The 26,095-nt window shown below is 44.1% G+C and overlaps 2 protein-coding genes across 2 annotated transcripts in view; both read right to left on the bottom strand.

The window, feature by feature from the left end:
- Window positions 1–10,458, bottom strand: part of CRY2 (cryptochrome circadian regulator 2) — a 30,062-nt gene extending 19,604 nt beyond the window's left edge. Inside the window, exons 1-3 of the mRNA XM_063117455.1 lie at window positions 10,223–10,458; window positions 6,302–6,410; window positions 1–143 (exon numbers count right to left, since the gene is read on the bottom strand). Coding sequence (XP_062973525.1) covers window positions 1–143; window positions 6,302–6,410; window positions 10,223–10,419 — 449 coding nt within the window. The 5' untranslated portion in view covers window positions 10,420–10,458. The remainder of the gene's footprint in view (window positions 144–6,301; window positions 6,411–10,222) is intronic.
- Window positions 10,459–18,398: 7,940 nt separating this feature from the next.
- Window positions 18,399–24,969, bottom strand: SLC35C1 (solute carrier family 35 member C1). Its single transcript, XM_063117454.1, has 2 exons — window positions 24,101–24,969; window positions 18,399–20,220 (listed from the first exon to the last, which is right to left on the bottom strand). The coding sequence occupies exons 1-2, from the start codon at window positions 24,657–24,659 to the stop codon at window positions 19,661–19,663; spliced, it is 1,119 nt and encodes a 372-aa protein (XP_062973524.1). The 5' UTR covers window positions 24,660–24,969; the 3' UTR covers window positions 18,399–19,660.
- Between the last annotated feature and the right edge of the window lie 1,126 nt (window positions 24,970–26,095).

Genomic DNA, 26,095 nt, shown 5'->3' with positions numbered 1-26,095 from the left:
CTGTCCAGATCATAAAGAGTATGTGAGTTCTCCACTGCCACCTCTACTCCAGCTTCTTTAGCCAACTTCATTATAGCTGCATCTCTCTCTTTTCCAAAGGGCTCCGAGTCATATTCAAAGGTTAGACGAGTCACCCCCCATTCCTGCAAGAAAGCACACAATATCAGCTAACTGTAAATATGAGGCACAATTCTCAGACCATCATTATCAAAGCCTGCAGAGAATACTTAAATGTCAGACCAATGACTGATGGCAGAAATCCAGCAGCAGAATTTGGAAAAGGCTCCTATTCTGGAGAATTAAAACTAACACATACTAAAAAAAAAAGTCCTGTCCCCCCACTAACAGTAGCTGCTCTCATATTTACTCTTACACAGCAACATGCTAATTAGACAAAGGAGAGTTTTTCTTAGCATCTAACTTCAGATCAATTCACTCACAAATAGGTAACATGCAAAATGACTATGGGTTTCCACTCCTCAGCCTCCACAAATAAATATTAATGAAACGCTACTTGGCAATGACTGTCCCAACTCATCATTCGTCAGTATAATTATCCCACATAAAAAGTGAGACTGAGCATGTAATAAATATAATTTTAATGAAATATGCAACAGCCCTTAGAAAAATGGGGTATGTCCATGCTATCACTCAATGTAACAGAAAACTCAAATGGACAAGTGCATATCAATTCGAAAGCAAAACAGGACCACCTATTTGCAAATCAAAATCAAACCTTCCCTGAAAACAGCTCTGCAAGCTTCCAGCACCTACAGAATCTTAAGAGCATAGACATAAGAAAACACTAAAGTAACTCATTTTATTCCCTGAAGATTCATACTGAATCCCAAGACTCCTCTATTTGCTGTTACCTTGTCCTTTTTTGGAGGGGAGGGAGAAGCACAGTACTGGATTATTCTCCCCACACACACCCCCACACACCATGGGCAGCTCTAACTTCCACATCAGAGGAGAAATTTTAAAAGGCCAGAATCAAAGGTAGCCAGAGCCAAAAACAGGCCAAGGGGGAGCAAAGGGGGAGAGAAGAGAGATGTATTGGAATATTAACTAGCTCTTCGAATTAGCTCTCCCCCCCACACAGAGGTCTACATGTATGTAGTGGACAATGGGAGGGGGACAATGACCCTTTTCACTGCTTGCTGCTGCAGCTGAAGGTGTCTCCCTTATATCCTTCCTACATGCATAGACTCTCCAAAGGTAGCCAGAAATAAAGATGGGAATACTATATGACTCACAGCTTTTTGATGTTCAGTTAAACCTAACAACCGTGACAAAAGGTTAAGGGGGGGGAGGTGTCTCCCACCTGTTGTTCTTCCCTCCCCCCATTTCTCCTTCAGATGGAGTCTTAGCTCCAGCTTAGGCAGTTGGGATCCTCAAAGCCTATTTTAAAATGAAACCAAGTGGAATTGAGAGTAGCTGAGCACCAGAGAATATGGAGGAACCAGCATTCATGATGCCAGGGAGCCCTAGCCACTGTGGTATTTTGCCTCCATTTTTCAGCACTGCACCCTCTCACACTCCCTGACAGGCCCTGCTGCAGTTCGGAGGATGTTTCCAAATGAATTTGTTTTTAATTTTATAAATCCACCCACAGGCCAGATCAAATTGAGCATGGGCTGGATTTGGCCCAGGGACCAGTGTAAGGATTTTATTGACTTGGTGTTTCAGCTCAATACAGAGATATTATCAGGACTATACATAGATAGGGGGAGGGTTGTAGGAGCTTATTAGTATTTCCCAACTGTAGTCTAATGGAACAGGAAGTCAGGCAGACTATATGCATTTATCAATTATGCCAATGGTTGAGAAAAATTAAGCAACAGAATGGTGAAGATGTAATTTTGAAGCAGGGGAAAGAAAAACTGAGTGGAGGGAGGAATTGTCCCATTTGAGTCACTAAAAGCTTATGGTACCCTGTAAGTGAGCATTGGGTCATGTGCATTTTAATGGGTTAAATTTTTCTCCCAATTCTATATCACACACATTCCATTAAGTAGCAATAAAGCATCACTTCCACGACTGGCAATCCATCCTGAAAATTTTAATGCAGAACAGCAAGAAAGCAAGAAAAAATGTTCTCTGTGATTCCCAAACAGGCACTGGAAGGCTCCAGTTCCAGGTTGACTGGACCCCTGAACAGGAATACTCCTGTTATGGAACGGGACTACTCTGCAGCACTTCGGTCTAGGTCTTATGTTCATATTATCAATATGGATTAAGCAGCGAACTCTAGAAGCCAAATTTAAATGTATACTGAATTCTACCTATAACCAGTGCAATAATCCAATATTGTGCACCAATTAGCAGGGGTGGGCACCAACTAGCAGAGGTAGGCACCATGTGGTGCTCCAGATGTTGCTGGACTCCCACTCCAATCATTCCTGACCATTGAGGAAGATCCCATTTTCAATTCCTGCCAATTCCAGTTAAAGGTGGTCAGATAGCAGGAAGAAAAAGATCAGAGGATGCAACACTGGGCTAGATGAACCAATGGCAGATTCATATTCACATTACTATCTTGGCTTCCTCTGAGTGTTTTAGTAACTGGGGATCTAAAGTTAACGGCTTCAGAATAAGCCAAGATATTAATGTGAATATACAATATCTTGGCTTGTTCCAAAGCAGTTAACCATTACTGGAAATTTCCTGGTTTGTTTGCTTGTGCAATATGAAGAACTCATTAATATATTGGCTTATTAAGCCAAAACATGATGGTCCAAATGTGGCCAAGTACCGAGGTTGTTTTGCTTCCCAGAGATAGACATGAGGTATTTTTCTCCTATTCATGAGATTGGTTTCTTGCACATATATGTTATATATCACTAGATAATCACAAATTTATCAAAGAGAGTATGGTCAACAGTCCAGGAAACCACAAAGACAAGAGAAAGGATTCAAGCATATTCTCAGTCTCTTTTCTGGAGCTTTTTGAAGCACCTCACTCTTTAACAGCATGGCCTATTTTCTCTGACAAACTGTGTGTGCAAGATGTAACTAGCTGCTACAGCAAGCAAGCTATAATTGCCTTCAAAACATGACACAGCTAAACGGATGAGTAGAATGCAGTAAACATTGCTCAGTATAAACAAGATCCAGGTACAACCAAGTTAAACCATAAGGAGAAAGAGAGATTGCTAACTTGCAACTGAGTGGTCGTCTGTACATTTGCACATATGGGCTCTGTGCCTGCATGGTGCCTCAACTGGGAACTTTCTATATCTGAGGAATTTTTTGGCAGGAACTCTACCCCCATCATCCCAGCATACATGTCTGTAATGTGTTCTCTGCCTATTCCCTCAATTCCTTGAGATGACTGAAAACAGCCTCAGAACTGAGAGAAACTGCAGTATCAACATAGATGTGGAGATGACACGTGGCTTGTGTGAATGCACAGATGACCACTCAGAGAACTACACTTATAGGTAAGTAGCCTGTCTTTCCTGTTAATGGTCTCTATGCATCAATCATCAGGGATGTTGTTGTACTGTAGAACAGCCGATAAGACAGCACATCCAAAAGAGCAGTCAACTCTAGCCCGGACATACAGCCTGTAGTGATTGGTGAAAGTTGATAGTCTTGACCAGATAGCCACTTGGGCAAACTTCTGGATGACGAACACCTTTGCTAAATGCCACCAATGCAGCCATTGCTCATGTGGAATGAGCCTGAACAGGGTCTGAGAGCAGGAGATCTGCCAACTCATAGGCCAGCTTGATGGTGCACACTACCCTTGAGTGTGCACCATCAAGTTGGTTCCCATAGCAGAGGAACAGATGGAGTAACTTGTGAAATCTCTCAGTCTGGGATCTGTAGAAAGCCCAGGTGCATCTGGCATCTAAGGTGTAAATAGTTGATTCAACAGGAGTTGAAGGTAAAAGGCTGGAAATCAATGGTCTGATTTAGATGGTAGGGGGAGAGAACTTTAGGCAAAAAGGTCAGGCCAGGATGGAACATCTCTTTGTCACAATGGAACATCAGATAAGGTGGATCAACTTGCAAAGTGCAAAATTCACTTGACCTACGTGCTAAAGTAATCACCACAATTAAAGCTATCTTCCAGAAAAGCAGGCAAAGGTTGACTGTAGATGGCTTGGTAGTCAAAGCCTGCAGAAAAACAGATAGACTCCAAGCTTGTGCCAGGTGTTGGATCGGTAGGGTGAAATTACAGATTCCTCACAGAAATTGCATGACCAGAGGTTGAGAAAAGACTGACACTCCCACCAGCTGATAAAAGACAAAAATTGCTGCTAAATAAATTCTTAAAGATAATAAGCCCTTGTGAAGGGATACAACAAATTGTAGAATGTGATGCAATGGGCACAGAACTCTACTGAACTCATGAAGATTAATCAACATACAGAATGCCATCCATTTATTGGCTTGTGCACCACATCAAGCATGCACTGAATAATCTCTGAAACAGGATGAGGTGGAAAAATTACACAATTCTCCACGTGGAGTATATTCAGATTCAGATGGTGGATTGTGCCTCAATCCTAAGTCAAGAGGTTCAGGACTGATAGGAGGCCGATGTACCTATCCATTCTGATTTGGCCAAAGACTCTGGTGAAGAGAGGAAAAGGGAAAAAGGTACAGAAGTGGATCTGTCCAACGGTACAGGAACATATCCTCTACTGATCCTGAGTCCAGTCCTGCCGTTGCAGAAATATTGACACTTGCTGTTCTCTGCTCAAGTGAGTAGGTCTATATAAGGAGGACCTCATCTGTGGAATAGTATGGATACTATCAATGGTGCCACCATTTACATGTGAGATATTGAGTAATTTTGACTGAGGCTGTTGGTGAGGCAATTGTCCACTTCTGCTATGTGTACTACTACAAGTTCAATATGACAAGAGATGCAACATTGAAAAATGTAAAGTGTGAATCCCAGAAGGGAGAGGGACTACATTCTACCTTGCTCGTGGAAATAGTAAACAGCAGTGGTGTTGTTAGCAGTGGTGTTGTTGGATACTATCTAAACTAAGCACCCCCGTAATTCCATCGAAGTGGGCGGTACAGAATAAGGAGACTTCCAAAACTGCTTATACTTCCAAAAGCTATCAAAGTAGAGGTCTCTGACTGCATCACAACAGAAACTGGGTCATTGATTTTAACCACCAATAGCTGGGTCTCCAGACCAAGAGATTGTACCATATGGAGTATTTGCTCCGAGAAGGGCCCTGTATTCTCAGACAGGATGGAGGGTCCTGATTCCTCACCACTGTTTTTGATAATGAGATGGATGGAGCCACCAAGGAATAGGTTGTTGAGTTTGACTGCCTTGTTGGCTTCAATCCGGCAGGGCATAGGAAACTCAGAAGCCTCCGTGTTGTGTTTGGAGGCTTCCAAGTGGGGAGGATGCAATTGATAGGATTGCGCCCTTAATCACAGCTTAGGGTTTTCACAGAAGAACAAGCTGTGGTTAATGGAAAACAGAAACGAAGGTCACTGAATAGGTTTTCACAGCCACACAGGAGGAGATAGAAGCGCAAGAATCCAGAAGTAGCACAGGCTCATTCTCATTGAGTTAAACTATGTCAAGGTCTTTAAAAGATAGTATCTTTCAACCAGAAGCTATGACAGTTTGTGAGGTCAAACATGGAAATATGAGAAACTATACACTGGACAATTTTGTCTTTTTTTCTTTCCAGTGTTCCCTCGGCCATGGCCCAGCCCCACTCTCACAAAAATAAAGCAGCAAACCAAACAATGACTGATATGCTGAAGCAAGGGCTGATAGTTGAATGGCAGACAGCAGAAATTTATTTTCATGAGGTGAAAATAAAATGCCTACATTGGTGGGTAGAATGTAAATATGCGCATCTGAGAAATGTTCAAGTCAGTTCTTTATTTACACAGAATTCTCCTTCAACTCAATGTATCTAGAAGAGAGGGCACAGGTTCAATTTAGAGATTGGGGCTAACATGCTTAAATTCAAATTTAATATTGACCAAGATATTCTTTGAGAAATTCTGTATTTGCATTCATTTTTTGAGGAAAGCATTTATTTTTATCCATCCCAATATGCAACCTTGGCGATGCACCTTGTCACTGGCATACAGAAACACAAGAAGTGCCCCTACTGAATGCAACGTGGAACATGGAACAGGCTGGCACCTGCAATGAATCTCCTTATTAAATAGACTTCCAGTGGCCTTCTACATTCAAGTGTAACAGAGTATGTCAAAATCAGCAACAGTGGAATTACGCATGGAATTTACTTTACAAGCAGATTAACCACCCAAACAAGCTTTTCACACAAAGTTGCAATCTTACTTTAAAGAGTCTTGGAAAAACATCTGTTGGCTGGCCTCGGACGACAAACAAGCGAGAGTTGAGTTTTCTTAAACTGTTATCCAAATCTTCCAGGGACTGCAGCAAAAACCTAGGGAGAAGAAACAAAACAGTTAGCAGACAATACTGCCAGTCCTTTGCCAGCAGCCATCCTTTTTTTGCAATTGTACTCAGGAAGGAAAAATAATAATAATAATGGGGGGGGAGATTAGAAGACATCAAATGCTTTATGTAATAATCAGGAACACTTTAATCAGAAAAAAAAACAGGCTGTGACATCAGAAGGAGTTTAATTTTATGCTGGGAAAAATATTACATCTGCATGTACATTTAGGAGGTTAACATCTACATAAATAATGGATGGCACACACATAATCTCAAGGTTGACTGCCTATTTACTGATCTAACTGTCTGAGCTCCTCCATCCCCTTCCCCCCACCTTCTACCCTTAAAGTCAATATACTAGGATGGAATCAAGGCGGGCAGCCACCAGTGTTATAATGTAAACATGTCACAGTGCCAACACATTTGATTGTGTGTGTGTGTGTGTGTGTGTGTGTGTGTGTGTGTGATTCTATCCCTTCTGCAGGATGACAAAATATTTACCAGGGGTGTTCTTAGTCAAAACTAGTGAGTCCACAGACCCTTTTTAAAAATCTGATCACTCAACACATACCATATGCAATAGATTACATTGAGCTCTGTTTTCACTAAATGTTCAAATTATTGAAGTAGATTGAGAAAGTAAATGTTTATGCCTGGTTCAGCTGCAACAGAAACCATGGCCTCCTGCTACATGAAGAAGTCATGATATACCTTGAGCTGGCTTGCTTGCACCTCCCTTAACTTACTCTTTTATGTGCCAGGAAAAGGACATTAGATGAACCTGTGCCCGATTTTAAAACTAGCCACAGCACCCCATGACAACCAAACCTCAGGAAGTATGTTTTATTTAAATTCTGTAGTTGTTCAAGCCAGGATCTACAATGACTTAATCCTGAAGTATCTATAGTTCAAACATTAAACAAACCACAGGGAACTGTAGTTTGTCCTACTTGTAGGCACAGAAGAGGAAGGGAGGGGAGAGCTAAGCATGTAAGCTCATTGCAGCTCATGTATACAGAAGGAGGCGCATTTTCATTCCCATTATGATTCACTGGATGGAGAGGTTTAAACTTCTGCATTCAGCACCATAATGGGGTTGCAAATCCGGACCTGGACCCTTCTCAGCAGATCCATACCAGCTCTCCGCTGAGAAAGATGGGGGGAACAAAGTCAACTCCTGTTTGAGAAAGTGCCTCGACTGAAGCCAACTCCCACTCACCCATCACTTTTTCCAACCAGAAAAAGCATGTGTGTGAGCCAGCTCCCAGCTGAGACACAGCCTTGAGAGTGCTTCTAGTCAAGGCTGCAGCTCAGTAGAAAACTGTTCTCCTGCCCCCCCCTCCCTTCTGGGGTTCAGGGACAGTCTCACAGGAGACCTTCGCAAGCTGGATGGGAAAGCCTATGGGGCCAGAGGTTCACCATCTGTGAAAAACCATCGTTTCCTGTTACATCTGATCCAGGCCTTATATAAACAAAAAGTAAATCCCACACAGAAATGTGAATCTGTGGCTCAAAACTGCATAATTAATATCTGCCTTTAGGTTTGATTTGTGAGTTATAAGTACGCAAAACTTAATCTAGTTTATATATCTTATTATACTGATTGATAACTGATATATTTTAACTGAATTTTCATCTTCCAATTCTAGAACTTGTTGTTTAGGAATCACTCTCTATTCTTTTCAATGCAGTATATAAGATCTTCACTCTATCTACCTATGTGTCATTTTGTAACCTGGTATCAGTATCCTAAAGTCAAATATTAAGGGCATGGGTTTATAAAAAATACCACTTCCGTATATGTATACAAACACCACATCACTGTGGAGATGATTTTTTCATTTATACAGCATATCAGAGAAATCAGATACATTTGTGACATGTCGGCATTATGTAATGTAGCAATGCAGGGCTGCTTGCTAGAACGCATGTTCCAACCCTCTATACAAGGAGCAAATGCTGCAGGCCAATCGTTGGAGCACATTCCTTCATGGTTGCATTATAGTGGAAAAACGAAACTATTCTATCTTCTCTTTCTCTAAAACTTCAGAATTCTCTCTCTGAAGCCACAGAAAGAGATGTATAAATGCACAAAAGGCTAAAAGTCAGAGAATTCAGGAGAACTGTTTCCTGTCTGGACTCAAACAATTAAAGATGCAAGAGGAGCATCCTTCCCTGTCAAAATTCATAACGTAGGTTGTATTAACTATTCCCCGATTAAAGTGAAATTGTAAAACATTACATAAAACAAAATGCAGCTGACTACATAATTAAATTCTGATAAATGCTAGGATATATAACCAAGAATTTCGGAAAGTGAGAATAGATATTTATGCTCAGCTGGCTTTATGCCACAGACTTTTAGGAGCAATGACAGCCAGCCCTACACATACCAATTGCTGCTTGATGTGACAATAAGAGCTTTAAGCTTTGTTCTATACTATGTATCTGAAAAAATATTATATATCCAAGATAATAGATATGCTCCTGTTACAAGTGATGTTTTCCTGTCCAAGTATTTTAAATTTGCTAATTTACATCTTGAGGAACACATAGCATTCCTCTGGATTAAACAGAATAATTCCGGTCCAGTGATTAAACTAAGCATGATGTAAAAGTGCTTTTTCAGCTTCTTTGCCCAGCATGTAGCAGAACTAGTAGGACAAGAATCTCTCTCATTAGACAAGATACAGCTTCTACACACCTCCCAGCAGTGGTGCCAACTGCCAGCAACAGAGTTACTCCCTTCTACAGCTGCTCTAGTATTTCCAGAGGCTGCAAATATTCTGAGCTAAAACCTGATTTCAAAACTGTGTATTTGTACTAAGATATACAGAGGAAACACAAATATCCCATTGAACCACACTGGCCATATTGCTAAGTAAACATAAATTTTACTCTCTAAAACCCAAATTTTCTACACCAGAAAATGTTGTGAGATTCCAAATTGAATAGTTAACACCAACAACTTCTACTGGATATGATGCTCTTGATGTCACATCCCTAACCAGACACATAAAACAGATGCACAGCAACTCTCCTGTTTAATAATCTAGTTTGCCATCTTTTTCTGTTTTGTGCACACATATCGTTGACCTCTTTATTTAATACAGGTCTGCATACCAGAACAATGACACACTAGGTGTGCTTGTTAAATCTGACTGGCTTCCCCCAAAACAAATCATCCCTGGCTGTTGTTCAAAACATCCTATGCGACGCCTGAGGCCAGAGCAAGAAATTCGTGACCGCCAGAAAAGCGTCTTGCATCCATTGGTATTCTAACTTAAGTCCCATTCTTTTCAATGGTTCTACTCTAAGTAGGGCTAAGAATGGATACAACCTGAAGGTTGGAAACCACAAGGTACTTGTGCTATCATGCTTATAGGAACTATGTAAGGCTCACTACCACTGGGCTTAGGCCCCCCTACTCAGGGGTTAGATCTGCCCACGTTCCTTTCACCCTGGAGTTATCGATTACTCTCATGCACCCTACGTCAGCAGGGACTGAATAGCCGGATCCTTTTAGGCTCACTAGATTTGGTTCGCTTATTTTAACTGATCGGTGCATGACATTTACCTTTAAAGAACAGTTCCCCACCTCAAAAAAAGAGCTCTGCGTGTAGGCACGTATGCAATACTCCCTAACCATGCGTGCCACGACACAGGTCCGAAGCACGAAGGAGCAGCGGCTCCACACGACCTTCTCGAGGTCCCCTCAGTACCACCACCACCACCGCCGCCGCCGCCGCCCGCGCACAAAAATACCGGGCGCCTCCTCCCTTCCCTCCCCTAACTCACCGCCAGCGGTTGATGCCCACAGCGGAAGACGCCGCGAACCAAGGGTCCAAGATGTAGATGCAGCGCACGGAGCCGCCATCCCGGATGGCCGCCTGCAACGCAGGGTTGTCGTGAAGTCGCAAACCCCGACGGAACCAGTGTACGGAGCAGCAGCAGCCGCCCGAGGGTCGAGCCGCCGAGCCTGGAAGCGCAGCCATCGCCCGTGAGTCCAGCCTGCCAGGAGCTCAACCACTGCCACTGCCGCCGCCTCGTCAGGCGCTCTGTCCTCCTCTGCTCCTCCCAATTCCGTAACCGCCACCCTTAACGCCGGCCCTTCCCCCACTCGGCGCGCGCGCACACGACTCCGCCCACCGAAGCCCATTGGCTGCCTCAGCGGCATGACTCGCCGGGCCCCGAGGTTCCAAGGGGGCGGAGGCGCCGCCGCACGTTTTTGCGGCGTGTATCTGCGAGAGGCGGAGGGACGGGCCAAGGCCGCGCCATGGAGGGGGTGGGAGCGCCCAAGTGCCAAGAGCCTATGAGGGGCCGGCGCTTGGGCGAAGGCAGAGATTTCCTCCAATCGTGGCAACAGCTGGGCGTTTTGTGTAGGGATTCTTAAAAAAATAAATAAAAGGAAGTCTTACTAAACAATTTGAGAGCAGCCCCTTCCGCTACCAACCACGCTAATGTTACGTATTCTTTATTTACGTCATCAGGCAATGGTTGATAACTTGTGCCGTTTGGTGTGGAAATGTGTCTTGACACAGAATATAAAACCTGACACATTTTTTTGTGGGGCTTCTACCTGAAACTGCCCCCACCATCCCGACTATTTATTGTTCACCTCATAAGGGACACGGCTAAAATCAGGGTGCGCTCTCGCTCGCTCTCTGTTATGAGAGGTATAAAAATGTGCACTGCTGCGTGAGAACAAGAATTGCCAACAGCCCAATCCTGCTTTTAGGTGTGCTTCAACCCAATGAAGTCAGTGGGCTTAGGTTTACGCAATATCTAGCTGCATATATGACCAATGGAGCTGGTGGCTCCCACGTCAGTGGGGTTGTAAATCTGCTCTGGGTTTCAGGCAGAATCACACAGAACTCTAAAGGAGTCGTCGAAGGTGCTGAACCCAAGCCCCCAAAATTCAGTGCCTTTGCAGTTCTGACTGAAACCCAGAGCAGATGTACATGCCCACTGACATTGGAGCCACCACCTTCCACTGTATATGACACTGAGAAAGGCACACCCACGGCTGCAGGTAGCAATCTCCTGTTGACATCTAGCTGTCAAAGGTATACTACTTATGAATGTAAATGTTATGGTTCCAGATATTAAATTGGCAGGTAGCCAACAGCAGGTCTGTCCATGATGCATTTATGTAATATTTTTTAAACACTAGTTCTAGCCATCATAACATCCTGTGTACCACTTCTTGTCATCAGTACCTTATGCAGACAGAGATGGGTGCAGTATTGACAATGTGCAGGAAAGGCATGCATGAGAAAATAGGTAGCACATCTATGTTGGAAGTTAACTCACTGAAACTACTGGGATTTTTACTTCAGATAAACATGGTTATGATTAGACTGGAATATGTAAGGCATTTTTTCCACACAACACAAAGACTGCCATCCTATGCACACTTAGTTGGGAGTAAACCATGGCCTCTCCTGCATTTGTAGTTCAAAATTTTGAAACTATATTGTCCAGAATATTTTTATTTTATTTCATTTAATTTCTATACCACCCAATAGCCAAAGCTCTCTGAGCAGTTCACAAACATTAAAACCATAAAGTACAGTTTAAGGTATAAAATATAGAAACTTAAACCACGATATAAAAGTACAACCAGAATAAAACCGAGCAGCAATGCAAAGATGAAACTCTTAGTTTATTTGCTCTCATCCAATCCATAACTGCAACCAAGCCTTGATTCAGGGCATCCACTGCTTCACCAGGCTTAGATGAAAAGGAGAAGTAGAGTTAGGTGTCTTTCTTGTATCAGTGACAGCTCAGCCCACATTTCTGGATGGGCCATTTCCATGTAGATGTTAAACAGCATGGGGAATAAAACAGAGCCCTATGGAGATCCACAATATAACTGTCATGGAGCAGATAGTCCCCTAGCCAGCACCATCTTCTGGAACTCGCCATTCAAAAAGAAGCAGAACCTCTGCAATACAATACCTCCAAGCCTCAATCTAGACAGCCTATTTAGAAGGCTACCATGATTGAGGGTACTGAAACTCCTGAGAGGACCAAAAGAACCAACAGGGTTGTATTTCCCTCTCTCTCTCTCTCTCTCTCTGTTTCAGCAGAGGTCATCCCAAATGGGGCCTGTTCAGACAACATTTCAGGCTCTGTTGTTAGCGAAACTGTGGTTTGGAGTTAGCACTAACCACAAGCTGTGCTATCGCACACAACACTTTAAGCCATGGTTAGAGCCACTAACTCTGCTACAGACAGTCTAACTGTGGTTAGTGAGTGAGTAAGGTTTAGCAAAATGCATCACACAAGACACCTTAAACCCTGCTGCTTAACCAAAAGCCTGAACGAGCAGGATTTAAGTTGTCTTCTGAACAGGCCCATAGTCTTTGTTCCAAAACCAGGCCTAAAGCTGAATTGAAATGGATCTAGACAATCAGCTTCATCAAAAAGTGCCTGGAGTTAGAACCATAGACAATGTATCAGCTAGGCCTGCCACTGGCATAAACACCTTTGTTAAAAAGAAAAAAATAAAGGGGAAAAAGGAGCCCTGTTTATGACTCTGGTTAAATATGCTCACTAGAGGCAAATGGATTTTTTTACCCTGTGCAGGATTTCTGACTGACCAGGAAAAAGCAAAACAGGAAACTGCTTGGCCTGCTCTCACACCTTTAATCAATAGGCAAAGCTATTCACAGCATGGAGATAAATATTATGTATTAATGTCTGCACATTGAACTGCTGTTAAAGCACAGTAGCAATAGCTAGTTTAAAAGTTAGCAATCCTAGTTTTGTGAACACTTTGATGATATGGTGTCCCCTGTTCCCTTCTGCTTATAGCACACATATTGCCTGAGTTATATATGGACTAGTCTCAGCAGGGACTGACACATGGAGAATCCTGTCTCAGGACAGCAGGGCAGGCCCAGTGGCTTTCTGAATCTTCCCAGCCCTGTGTTTTGCTAACAGAGTTACGTGTTCCCTAAGCCTTTGGTTTGTTAACCTGTAATCTTCTCTTATGGTAATGCTGGCTAATTTAAAACAGGAAGAATCAGATTTCCCTCTCAGTACTACAACAGGAAGGGGCAGTGAAACAGCAATATTCAGAGTAGTAGCCTTTCATGCCTGAGCCAAGGAAACCTCCTCCTGACAACTAAAGAAATCCTTTTCCTAACCTAAGGTCGTCAACTTCTATTCTGGGAAGGCCTCCGCACCTTTAGCTGCTCCTTGGCATACAGAAATTCAGTAGTCACAGCATCTGTCCTTCACCAGCTATAATGCCTGCTTGTCAAATACTTGTTGAAAGCACAGGAGCCCTCCTGGGGATGGGAGAAAAAATAATGCCAACTTTATCATTCCTGACCTCAAGAAATGTGGTAATAAACACAAGAGTCTGCTATCTGCATCCAGGGTTAGACCAAGATATTTGGTTCCTGAAGGAAAAGGACAAGATGCCAGCCTCCCTCCATTCCACATACAAAAGCTGATTGGACTGGCACTTGAATCTTATGTCAACACTCCCAACAGGACAGCATCCTCTGTTGCACCTGAGGGCAGCAGACTTGCTTAGGCGGAGCAAAGTTGATCTAGCTAGGCAGCTGGTACACACCTCTCTATCTTCTAATACCTCATCACTGCTCACTCATCATTCTATTTTGTTACTGCTCACTGCTGCAATGCATAGCAGCCATTTTGTAAATGGGAAAGCCCCCATGGCAACCATTTTGTGAGACTGCCCATGACACTCAAAATTTGCCCACCAACCCCCCCCCCCCCGATCTATCTGCTTCCTCAGTCAGAGGCCTTGTCTGTGTCACATTGGGAGAAGAAAATTCGGTGCAACAGCCCAGCCACCAACAAGCAAACATCACTTGGCCAAGGTTCTGGTTCAGAAGGATGGGGACAGCTTGGGTGTGACTGTGCTATTGCCACCCCTATTCCAGCATCTGCTGCCTGAGATGGCCACTTTGCTCTGCCTAATGGTAAGGTCAGTCCTGCCCAATGTTGCTCTTATTACTGCCTTCCTTGATTGGTCCCAAACTTCTTGAATTCTTTTTCTCCTCCTGCTTTCAAAAGATATATGGCTGTATATGTGCAGGTGGGGAATGTGTGGCTCTCCAGATATCGCTGGACTACAACTTTTGTGAACCGCCCAGAGAGCTTTGGCTATTGGGTGGTATAAAAATGTAATAAATAAAAATAAATAAATAAAACCTCCCATCAGCCACAGGCAGCATGTCCAATGGTCATGGATGGTCAGGGTTGTAGACCAGCAACATGTGCAGGGCCCCACCTCTGCTTTATATGGAGTACACGCTACCTTATTTGCCAGTTGCTATAAGGAGAATGTTTGCCCAGCCGGTCCCTGTATAAGCTTTTTCTCCTGGCAAGGTCAATAGCAATAATGTGTCCCCTTCCTGCAATCATCCTTTTTAATAGCCTCTCTGAGCTTTGCCAATAACACAGTGAAGCTGCTTCCATTGCCTCTGAGGAATACAGGAATAGTGACATTCTCACCTTGAATTTAGAAAAAAGCAAATTTTGCAGCAGAGCACTTTATTATATCACTGATGGCGGTGGAACTGGTCCAATGAAACCTATGCAGATAATCACTGGCAAAACGCCAGAGCCCACACCTGTAAAAGGAAGCATCGCAGCTTGAGAGGGGCACATACAGCTCCATCACACCAGTAGTTTAACTCTTGCCACATCTGGTATCCGGTATTGCAGCGTGAGATGTCCTCTTTCCCTCATTTTATGTATTATTTTGGTATGGGGAGAGTCTGGATTATTTTCCCCAAGCGGATTTAATGCACCCTTAAGCCTCCGTGTACTGCTGTCCTCTTGCTTTTTCCTTTGTTGGGTGTGTGTGCTTTGAATGGAGTCTTGCTGAGGAAAAGGAAGGGCGGGGCAGTTCTCCTCCTCCAGCACACCATGTCGAATGAATGGACTTGTGCTTAGTCTGTTGAATGGACTTTTTACTGCTCCAACCCCACCCTCATTGCCCAGTAGATCTCTATTATGAACTGGAGATGCACAGCTGCACATTATCAAAGTAAAGGAAAACAGATCCTCCACAAATGCAAACAGGTGGAATTTCACTTAGGTGGAGCATCAGGAGAATGGTTTTAGGGAAAATAAAATAAAAAAATCTTCAAAATGAAGGCATGAATGGAGATGATTCAAACTTGGCATGGCTAAAGCCCTCCTTAAAAGCTATCACCATGCCAAGTTTCATCTCTTTAGCTTTAAAATTATGCAGATGTAAGCATTTTGGTTAGACACAGTTGTCAATATCAAAGCTACCCTTCACCCCACTTAGCCTCTTCCAAATATGGAGAGAGACTTACTTCTGAGTAAACACGTATAGAACTAACTTTTAATAGTGTAGTCACTCAGAAGCTTTTTTTTAAAAGTCTAAAAGAGCAAGCTGGAAAGAAGTGCTCTGCAACCCTATGCTTACTTCTCTCTGTTCAATGGGGTTTACTCAAAGATAAGCATGCATCAGATTTTAGTATGACTTGGATGTAAATGCAGTTGAAATCAATGGGATTTACTTTTGAGTAAGAGAATCAAGCCCGGGCAATAAACAAGTTCCATTGAACATACACCTCCCTCCGATTCTGCCTTAACACACCCCTGCACAGAATCAGAGGGGTGAGCGTGTGTTAATGGGAAGGAAGGACTTAAGGCGGGGGGGAGTTAAAAATTCCTAAAAAATCAAGGGTTGAACCTATCAGATTCAAATTTGGCATGCCTAAAGCCCTACTTAAGAGCTCTCACAGTCCCAACTTTCATCTGTTTATCTTTAAAAATGATGGAGCTGTAAGCATTTTGGTTAATTCCCATAGGAGCTTCAGTGAGTGAGGGGGGAAGGCTGCCACTTGATCATAATGTCCATCAACGACAAGAACCAATGAACTGGAGTGGGAAGGAGAAGAGGCGGGATGGGGTGGGCGCAATAGCAGGAGGAGAGCAAACAAGTGAAAAGAGAGTTCACCAGTATAGCAATAATCGAGAAAGGGAGGAACGCTTGCCACGGTTATGAAATGGAGGTAAAAACGCACAGAGGCAAACCAGGGGGAGGGGGAAATAGGTGTGATGGAACTCATAGAGTAGTAGTGGCCTTATAATAGGAGTGACTCATTACGTTCCACTCAGGCAGTGCACTGTTTTGATTCTAGCCTTGGGCCAAGCTGCAGACCAATTTTCCGCAGGTAAACAGGGCTTGCAGAATATATCTATAAAACCTGTCTATGCACATGCCAGTTTGAATACTCAGCCATGGAGATGCATAGCTGAGACATACTTGGTGGTTGCACCTAGGTTTACTTCTGTATGGTCTGATTAGCTGTAGCCCATTAAAAAGTAACACGTAGGGGAAGATGCAGCAGCAGAATGTTGAACATTTGTTTTTTTGAGGTGATGTTGGTGTTTTACTATAATAGCAAACAAAATATTAAAGATGCTGTTTCCTTGTATAAATGTGGGATTTAAACTGTAAATAAAACTGTAAGTAAACTGTAAATAAAATAAGTACTCTATTAAAAGGCAAATGATGAATAAGTCGCTAAAAGTTAATTATTGATAGCTTTAAGAAGGTGGAGAAAAGTACAAAGACATAGCTGGTAGAAGAGTTTGACTTACATTATTTCCTTTGTGTAAAAATTATAATTACTTTAAAAATGTATAAACTGTCCTTCATTCAAAAATATGCAATAAATCCAATATAAAAACCATACCACCGCACACTAAAAACCAAATTAAACAACAAGTCTTCAACCAGCAAAACCAAAGTATCAGTGTGAAATTGTTAAATTTATTTTTTTAAAAAAACACTAAATAAAAATGCTTTGTCTCAAGTTGCACTGGCCTATTTATGAGTTTGCTGGTGTTGGGCACTTTTTTACAGTCTCATGAATTTAGTTCTGATACTAATTTCGTTACGTTAAGGTTCACCACGAAGGTTTAGAGCCAGGATGACATAAATCTGGTTATGTTTCCTAACTATAATTACACTCAGTGTCTGCATTCATCTGGCATACTGTGGGCTCTTAGGGAAGCCAGGCTTTGGTTTCCAGTGACCCTGTTCAGACATTACACTAAACCACGGTGGTTAAGAACTTTGAGCTAAACATTATGGCTAAGCATGTCGTGTGAACCATTCCTAACCATGGTGTCTACATATCCACGGTTTAAACACATTCATCACTTGCTGCAAAATGGTTAGCAGCCTACCCACGGCTCTGTGTGTTGTCTGAACAGGCCTGGTGTCTGTGTTCTTCCTAGTCTATAAACATCTCCAGGTATTTAACTTTCCTGCTAGAATTGGCTATTCTTTCTGTTCTTCTATATTATCACTTATTCTGCTGAAATCCAGTGGATCTATCTGCACAATTTTACAAATCAAAGAAATCACAAAGTAACCACTTGTGTAGTTTTCCTTAAATTGACGATTCTGAACTGAATATTTATGTAGTTTTAATTTCGAAGAAGAAACAAATCTGGAAGTCTAGCCTCTTCCCCTATTGTGGGGAAGAGAGCACAAAAAGACAACTGTTCTCACATCAGATGCACAGAATGTCAGCCAAGTACTAATTCTCATATTTGTTCATGTCGATGAAACTGGCCTTGGAGCATGCATGATCTAGGTGCTCCAAATTCCCACCAAATTGAAGTATACACCAAGCATGTAGAATCAAAGGAATTGGAAGGGACTCAGAGATGATCTAGTCCAACTCCCTGCTCAATGTAGGTTCTGCACTGCAGGGTGCAGCTACAGCATCATGTGCTAATAAAATAAATGCCAGCAGCAGTCTAGAAGAGAACAGAACTCTAAAAACTAGGGGTTAGTTTAGAACCATCCTTCTGCTTGGAACTATCCATGGTCTCCTCTCTTTTTCCAGTTTGCCTTACCATCCCCCCATAGTAGCTACCAGGGCCCTCTGCTTTACTCCCCACCATTTCTACATATATTAAAAAAAAATTCCAGAAATAATGAACCAATTTTTATTATTATTTTTAAACAATCTCAGTGATCAACAGTGGAAGATTAATTTCCCAGTACAAAATTAAAGAAACGGGATAGGGAGGGAGAGCCGCCCTCAGTCAAGAGCAAAAGGCCACAAGGCAAGTGGAGTTAAACATTCCAATGAGATTTGGGCTCCTGGAGCCCATGGAGGCTCACTCAGTAAAGGAGAGTGTATACTGAATGGGGTGGCGTGGAATCCTCTTGCTCCAAAACGCAAGGGCTGCTGCCATTTCAACTTCTTCGGAGTCCGTTAAATAAAGGTCAGACTAGCCACTGACATCTCATACTTCATTAGTAATCCCTGGGAGGACAGTACATTGTATCAAGACAACTGTTCAGTTAAATGCTGGAATTTCTCGGTGAATTTTGAGGAAGCCAGACCATAGCACTGTCAAGAACCCTTTTGTACTTTCTCATGCCGAACCCCTTTTCTAGTGAGGCGGCCCAGAGGGAGGATAACCCCCTTAAAAATTAACTTGGAGAACAAAAAAGGGCTTTGGCAGAAATGCCCCACAACCCTCACTAAAGCAAATGTGTACACTTCAGGGTCTCCAAATTATTTCAATTCACTGTTGGAAGGTGAGTAGCAACCCTGTATTTCTTGGTACAAATTTGCCCCATGGGGGCAGCAGAGCTAACAACCAACCTTGGATGTCGCCAGCCGGACAAGAGATTTGTTTCTAGCACAACAGCTTGACAGGCAGGTGAGCTTTCCCTTCAGCAAGCACACCGGATTGCCAAGTGTGTTTTGTGAGAAGACCAAGTAGGAAGACAGGTGTACCTACACAGGGAGGGTGGTGCACTCAGGGGTAACTAGAGCCAGGTTTACCTATTTTGACTTGTTTAAACCTAGTCTTCAGTGGTGTTGTTTTAGCAGAACGTACATCTTCTTTTACCAAGGGAAAAGCCAGGTGCACGTTGGCAGCATCCCTCATCAGGAGTGTCTTGAGTGACAAAGGGGCCCTTATCCAAGCTCACCAATCCCACCACCAACACATGTCACCTTCTTCACAGGAGACCACTTTTACTGTGATTATACTGCAGATAAAAGTATACATAGGAGACTTTGGCTCATCTTCTAACTTCCATCTCCCACATCTTTGCAGCCACAGGATTTTCCTGCTTTGCAGACCCCAAACCCTGGCTCTCTTCCTAGACAAGCTCCACTCCATGCCTGCACACACAGAGGCAGTCTGGACCCACACCAAGGTGCAGGCTGTGAGAGTTTAGACACCAGTCTCATTTTTCTCATTTGCTTTGGGCAGAGGATCCGCCTGCACCTTCTTCATTTCTAGCCCTTTTACCCATGTGTAGGCAAAGGAACCACCTAGAACCATCATGTTACTTGTCCACCATAAGAAGCTCTTGGTTTCTTCATAATAGCAAACAGCTAGCACTGTCTGGGCACACGCTTTTGCAGTCCCAGATACATTGTGTGTGAGCGGGCTGGTAAACTTGATCTGAAGCCCTGTCACATAGCCAATGGCAAAACCAAACACCCCACTCAGGGTCATCATGCCCCAGAAGTTGATGCTCCTCAACTTATCAAAATAGTAGAGCGTTGAGAACTCATTCATGAGGATCAGAAGAGGCAAGAACAAGACACAGGCATTGATGTTGTTATAAAATGTCAGGCGCCAGATGCTGCCATCCACGGCAGGCAGTACTTTTTTAGTGTAAATTGCATTGAGTGAGACACAGAGGCTGGCGAGGATGCCGAAAAAGATGCCGGCCCACGACAGAGTGCCTTCCGCTTCCTCCTGATCTATACCAAGCCAGAAGCCACCTGCAAGGCAAAGGGGATGGATGAGATGCTAGTCAGACTGGAAAAGCAAGAGACCACCAGCATCAAGATTAGCCACTTAAAATAAACCATTTGCAAATTCCTGAACTTCAAAGTTTGAAAATTCATACGTACAATGGGGCAGAAGGCCATCTTCTACTGGGCAAAGCAATCCTAAGGGGTAGGGGGTGGAGAACAAAAGTGGCTGATTGGCTGTCACTTCCAAAGCCCAGACAGCTTACATTAGCCAGGCCTGGAGTTGTTGGGTGGGATTATTTTGAGCCTGGTAGACTTCCATTTTCTAGAATTCCCCCACTTCATTGAAACCAATGGAGGTAGCAGGGGAAATCAACAGCAGATCCAGACTGGCTTAACTGAGGGACTCAACATGAGGGAACAGAGAGAACTTTGGATCTACCACTTGAGGTAGTTCTATGCCTGTGGAGCTTTCCAGGGGTACCAGGGGAAAACATGCCCCCCAACCAGTGGAACAACACCTCCGTCCAAGCCCAATTCCCCTCGGATGGCCATCTGAGGGGGATGGTTCAGATTGTGCTCAGTGTGGTTTCCCTTTGGAAATTTGTGGATATACTTTCCTGATTTTGCTAGGGATCTCAGAGAAAGTGAATTGTGAACTCCCACAGATCACAGATGAAAAAGAGCTGTGTGTTCTTGTCAAATGTTCTCAATGGCAGGGGGAACCCCTCATAATAAGAATTAAGGCTTCATTCCCATGTGCACTTACTTGGAAGTAAGGTCCATAGCATGGTCTGAAGGCACATAAAGTACTAAGGGCACAGCCCTATGCATATTTAGATAGAAAAAAAATCCTACAACTCTCAGCATTCCATAGCTAGCGTGGCTGGCTGGGAGATGCTGGGAATTGTAGGACTTTTTTAATGTCTAAACATGCATAGGATTGCATCTTAAATTGCTAAAGCTGAAGAGACCTGGGCCTGGTTAGTGCCTGGAGAGGAGACCATCTGGGAACCTTATGTATGCTGCCTCCTGCTTCCCAAAGAGAAGATGAAATCTAAACATAGCAAAGAAAATCAATGCAAACATACCCAGGTTTGGGCTAAGATGGTTCTCCCTCTCTCATTATACTATAACCCAGGGTCATTCCATGAAGCAGATTAGTAGGAGATTCAGGAAAGATAAAAGGAAGTACTTCTTCACACAGTTAAATTATGGAATTCACTACCACAAGACGTATTGACAGCCACCAATTTGGATGACTTTAAAATGGATTTAAACAAATTCATGGAGGACAAGGCTATCAATGGCTACTAGTCCAGATGATTCTATGCTACCTCCAGTATCAGAAGCAGTAACACCAGTTGCTGGGCAACATGGGCGGGAGGGCACTGTTGCACTTATGTCCTGCTTGTGGGTTTCCCATGGGCAGCTGGTTGGCCGCTGTGTGAACAGAATGCTGGACTAGATGGACCTTTGGTGTGATCAAGCATGGCTCTTCTTATGTTATACTGGTGACACATGCACAAATACATTAATGCTTCCTTTGTGCAGAGTATGTTTCAGAGTGAAGTAGTAGAGGGCTAAGGAGTAAAATCACCATAATGATGGCTATGGACATTATTAGATGACTAGGAGGGTTTAGAAGCAGGAAGAGGAGATGGAACTGAGAGACAAGAAATTGTAGCGGTAGAAAAGGGATAATCCAGGTGTTTTGTACTACAACTTCCATCATCCCAAACAGCATGACCAATCATCAGGGGTGAAGGGTATTGTTGGCCAAAACATCTAGAGGTGACTAGCTGGTCTAGTCCTGGTGGAGAGAAATACCAAGTTCTGAAAGTTGCTCAAAACTTTAGCTTTGACTCTGAAATCTTTGCTCAGTAATTCCACTCTCCCCATCTTTCTGAACTGTCCATAAGTAAGGCCCAACATGTCTTAAACTTTTTACCTGAAATGTTTAAGGCAGGGGTGGGTAACTTGTGTCCCTCCAGATGTTTTGGCCTACAACTCCCATGTTCCCTCATCACTGGCTATGCTGGCTAGGGCTGATGGGAGTTGTAGGCAAAAACATCTGGAGGGCCACAAGTGCCTGCCTGCCTTCCCCCCCACCCAGGTTTAAAGGTTAAGAACTTTTTAAAAGTGAAATTTTATGTTCTCTGCATGGAAATCACTAGATTGTGTTTCCATATTCAGTGTAAGCAGGCCCAAAACAAAAAGCTTTCCTCTCTTCTCAGTTCCTTAACTCCTGCTCTACTGGAACAAAAGCAATATTGTAATTTTAGTAGACTTTCAGCTGCTAGTTTTGCTCATATACTTTTACGGATCAGTTCCTGCCCAGTTATTATTTTCCATTGTATGACAAGATTTTTTTTTTAAAGAAGCCCTATCTGCTCATCAATTTCTTCCTCTGAACTGGGAACAGAAAACATCTCATTTTTTTCATTTTGGAATGTCCACATACAAAGGTGTAGTCTTGCATCTTCCATGTGCATAGGTTAGTGCAATTCCCACCCTCCAGAAGTATGCATGGACTGCAAGGATAGGAAAAATCCACCTATTAAGCTGCAATCCTTTGTAAACTGCCCAGAGAGCTTCTGCTATTGGGCAGTAAAAAATGTAATAAATAGTCATCGTCGTCATCATCATCATCATCTTCCTGTACTCACTCGCCTGCAAATAAGCCTCACGGAATGTGATGGGGCTTAGATCTAATTAGACATATATAAGATTGCACTGTTGATACATCTGTAGCCACCTTAAGCGTGTTAGAATTATTAAAAGTTGTTAAGGAGTGCATACGTAACCTTGAGTAGGGATCCTAGGCAGATGCAGACTGACTTCGTGCTTGATGGATGCACTTTGTAGTGAAAAATAGTGTGTGTGTGTGGGGGGGGAAGTCAAATGCAAAATTGGTGGTTCAGGGGATGCAGCTGGATATCTATTGCACTTCATCAGCAATACACCATGATGACGTGCATAAACAAAGTCTACTCAGTTTTAAGTTTTGTATGTTTAATACTGTTGAAAGTGGCTTTGAGTCTCTTAAAAAATAATAAAAACAATGTCTAACAAATAATAATAATGACCAGGAATTCTAACAGCCTAATTTGGGGTAGGGAAAACATCCTTTCTCTTTGCTATTGTTTAACAACTAATATTAAAAAGTCTCTCAGCAAATCATTAAATGATCTTCTGCTCATCTCTGAAACCCAGGCATACTTTCTTGGAGTAAGCCCCACTGGATACAGTGAGTCTTACTTCTGAGTAAATGTGCATGGGCTCAAAGTGGAGTGGGCAGGGTTGTCAACTCTGTTTGACAGGTCATATCAATAAGGCTATCACAGAACAATGTCTTTTGGTGGTGGCCCCCAAAATTGTTGTAATTTTATTTGTATTGTATTTTTCTTTTAACTGTAACTTGCTTGGAGAACAATGGTTGGCAAGCAGGCAGTACACTTGTGAAATGAATAAAACCGCAAATAACAGAATGTCAAACAGCAGGGCTGTGAAAAGTCTTCTCCCATAAGAGTATCCTCTGTATACAGCCCTATATTTTTGTGTTTTTATATTGTATTTTATATTATGCTTTTATACTGTTTTATATTTTGAATGGTTTTTAATGGTTTTAATTTTTGTAAACCGCCCAGAGAGCTTCTGCTATTGGGCAGTATAAAAATGAAGTAAATAAATAAATAAAAATAAAAATGCATGGTTGTGGATAGCACAACCTTCTCCAACCTGGTGCATTCCAGATGTTTTGGACTACAACTTCCAGCATTCCTGACAACACTGTATGGGGCTGATGGGACTCAAAGTCCAAAACCTCTGAAGGGCACCAAGTTGGGGAAGACACCCCTTGCACATGAGGTGTCTTGGCTCTGGGCAGCAGCATGCCTCTACTCACCTATGATCGCTCCGCAGGCCAGAAGGGCGGAGAGAGAAGTGGTCTGCTTTAGGAGCAGGTAAGAGAGCAGCACGTTGAAGACGGTGGTGAGGGAGCGGCCCACGTTGTAGAAGGCCACGCCGACGTACTTGAGGCACAGGTTGTTAAAGGTGATCATGCTGATGAAGACCACCGAGAGCGGCAGGACGCTGCGGGACACCTTCAGGTCCATGCGCATGGAGGGGAAGTCCAGGTAGCCCCGCGGGCAGCAGGAGGCCAGGAGGCTGAGCAGCTTGCAGATGAGGACGGTGACCAGACATTGGTAAAAAGTGACGAAGAGCGGCGTGTTCAGGCCGAGCGAGGCGCTGCCCAACAGGTACTTGTTGAGGAAGACCATGGTGATGGAGATGAACCAGTAGAGAGAGACCACCAAGGCGATCCGCATGGCCCGGAACAGGAACGGGGGCTCCCGGCCGCTCTCCTCCTCGGCGTCCTCCTTCTCCTGCTGGAGCAAGGGCTCCGAGGCACCGCTAAGGGCCATCTTTAGGATCGCCGACCGCTTCAGCTGCACCCTATTCATGACGGAAGGGAAAGCGAGATGCCACCGTGAGGCAAGGCGCTGCTCGTGGGAAGGCTTCCTCCCCGGAGGTCAGGCAGCCCGGCGGTGCAGCGCACTGGCATGCAGGGCAAGAAGAACCCCTCGCAAATGCACTAAGCAAGTGCAGAGCAACTGCCGGGATCCGGCGGCGCGGGCGAGGGGAAGAAGGCCACGACCTTTAGTTGCATGGACTCGGAAGTCGGGACGTGCTTCCCAGGAAACGTGTTCGGCTTCGGGGAGGAAAGGAGAATCCGGGGCGGCGAGGCTCCGGCCTTGCCAGAGAAGATAGCGCTGACGCCTCTTTCCCGGAGTCGGGAAAGAAGGCCGGCCGTTCACTTCCTCTTTGCTTGAGCCCGCCAGTCGCCGGGCTTGGCTCCGCCTGCGTAGAAGACGAGGCGTGCTCTTTGGGGCCTGCGCGGCTTAAAGGAGCCGGGGGCTCCGGACCTAGCCAAGCGGCCGAGGATTTCTGCTCGCGCCCCTAGCAGTTCTCACTCCGGGGTTTGTGGAGCAGCCCCCGGCTCGCAAGGCCTCCTCAGCCCCCCACCCCGTGGGCCCACTCTCAGCCGCTGGGTCGCCCAGAGAGAGAGAAAAAAAAAAGAAAGGTGGGGAGTTGTTGGGTGGTGGAGTTGGGATGGGTGCGCTGCGCGGAGGCAGCGGCTACTCCTTGCCCCAGGCTAACGCAACGCCCTCGCCTCTGCCTGGCTGGCGCAACCCTTGCGCGGGCTCTCTCCCAGCAGTGCTGCGGAGCCCCCTCCCCGGAGGAAGAGATACTGTTGCCACCGCGGTCTTCGCGTTTATCTGCTCCTCTGGCTTAGGGTGACCATATGAAAAGGAGGACAGGGCTCCTGTATCTTTAACAGTTGTACTGAAAAAGACATTTCAGCAGGTGCCATTTGTATATATGGGGAGTCTGGTGAAATTTCCTCTTCATCACAGTAGTTAAAGCTGCAGGTGCCCTGCCCTCTTTTAAATCTGGTCACTCCACTATATCTCCGGCCCTTTAACTGTTGTGATGAAGAGAGAATTTCACCAGGTTCTCCATATATACAAATGACCCCTGCTGAAATTCCCTTTTCTATGCAACTGTTAAAGATACAGGTGCCCTGTCCTCCTTTTCATATGGTCACCCTACTCTGGCTTCTTTCTCTCTGGCAAGCGCAACTTATCTGCCCAGGGGAAGAAGGCAGCCAAGCGGGTGGACGTGTTTGCAATAAGCAGCGTTATTATTTGTTTGAAGGGATGATGCGACGGCTGCCTGCTCTCGCTCTCAGCAACATGGGCGCTAGGATTGGGCCCCAGCGGGACTGCCTCCCAGGGGGCGTTAGCCCAGCTGGGGAGGCTTGCAGTAGCTGCGCGGTAGAGCACTGGTTTGCATGCAAAAGGTCCCAGGTTCTTGTCCCTGGTAGGACTAGGAAAGA

Source organism: Elgaria multicarinata, chromosome 2 (assembly GCF_023053635.1).
Source record: "Elgaria multicarinata webbii isolate HBS135686 ecotype San Diego chromosome 2, rElgMul1.1.pri, whole genome shotgun sequence".
Classification (NCBI taxonomy): domain Eukaryota; kingdom Metazoa; phylum Chordata; class Lepidosauria; order Squamata; family Anguidae; genus Elgaria; species Elgaria multicarinata.
This window is presented reverse-complemented; position numbering and strand designations above follow the sequence as displayed.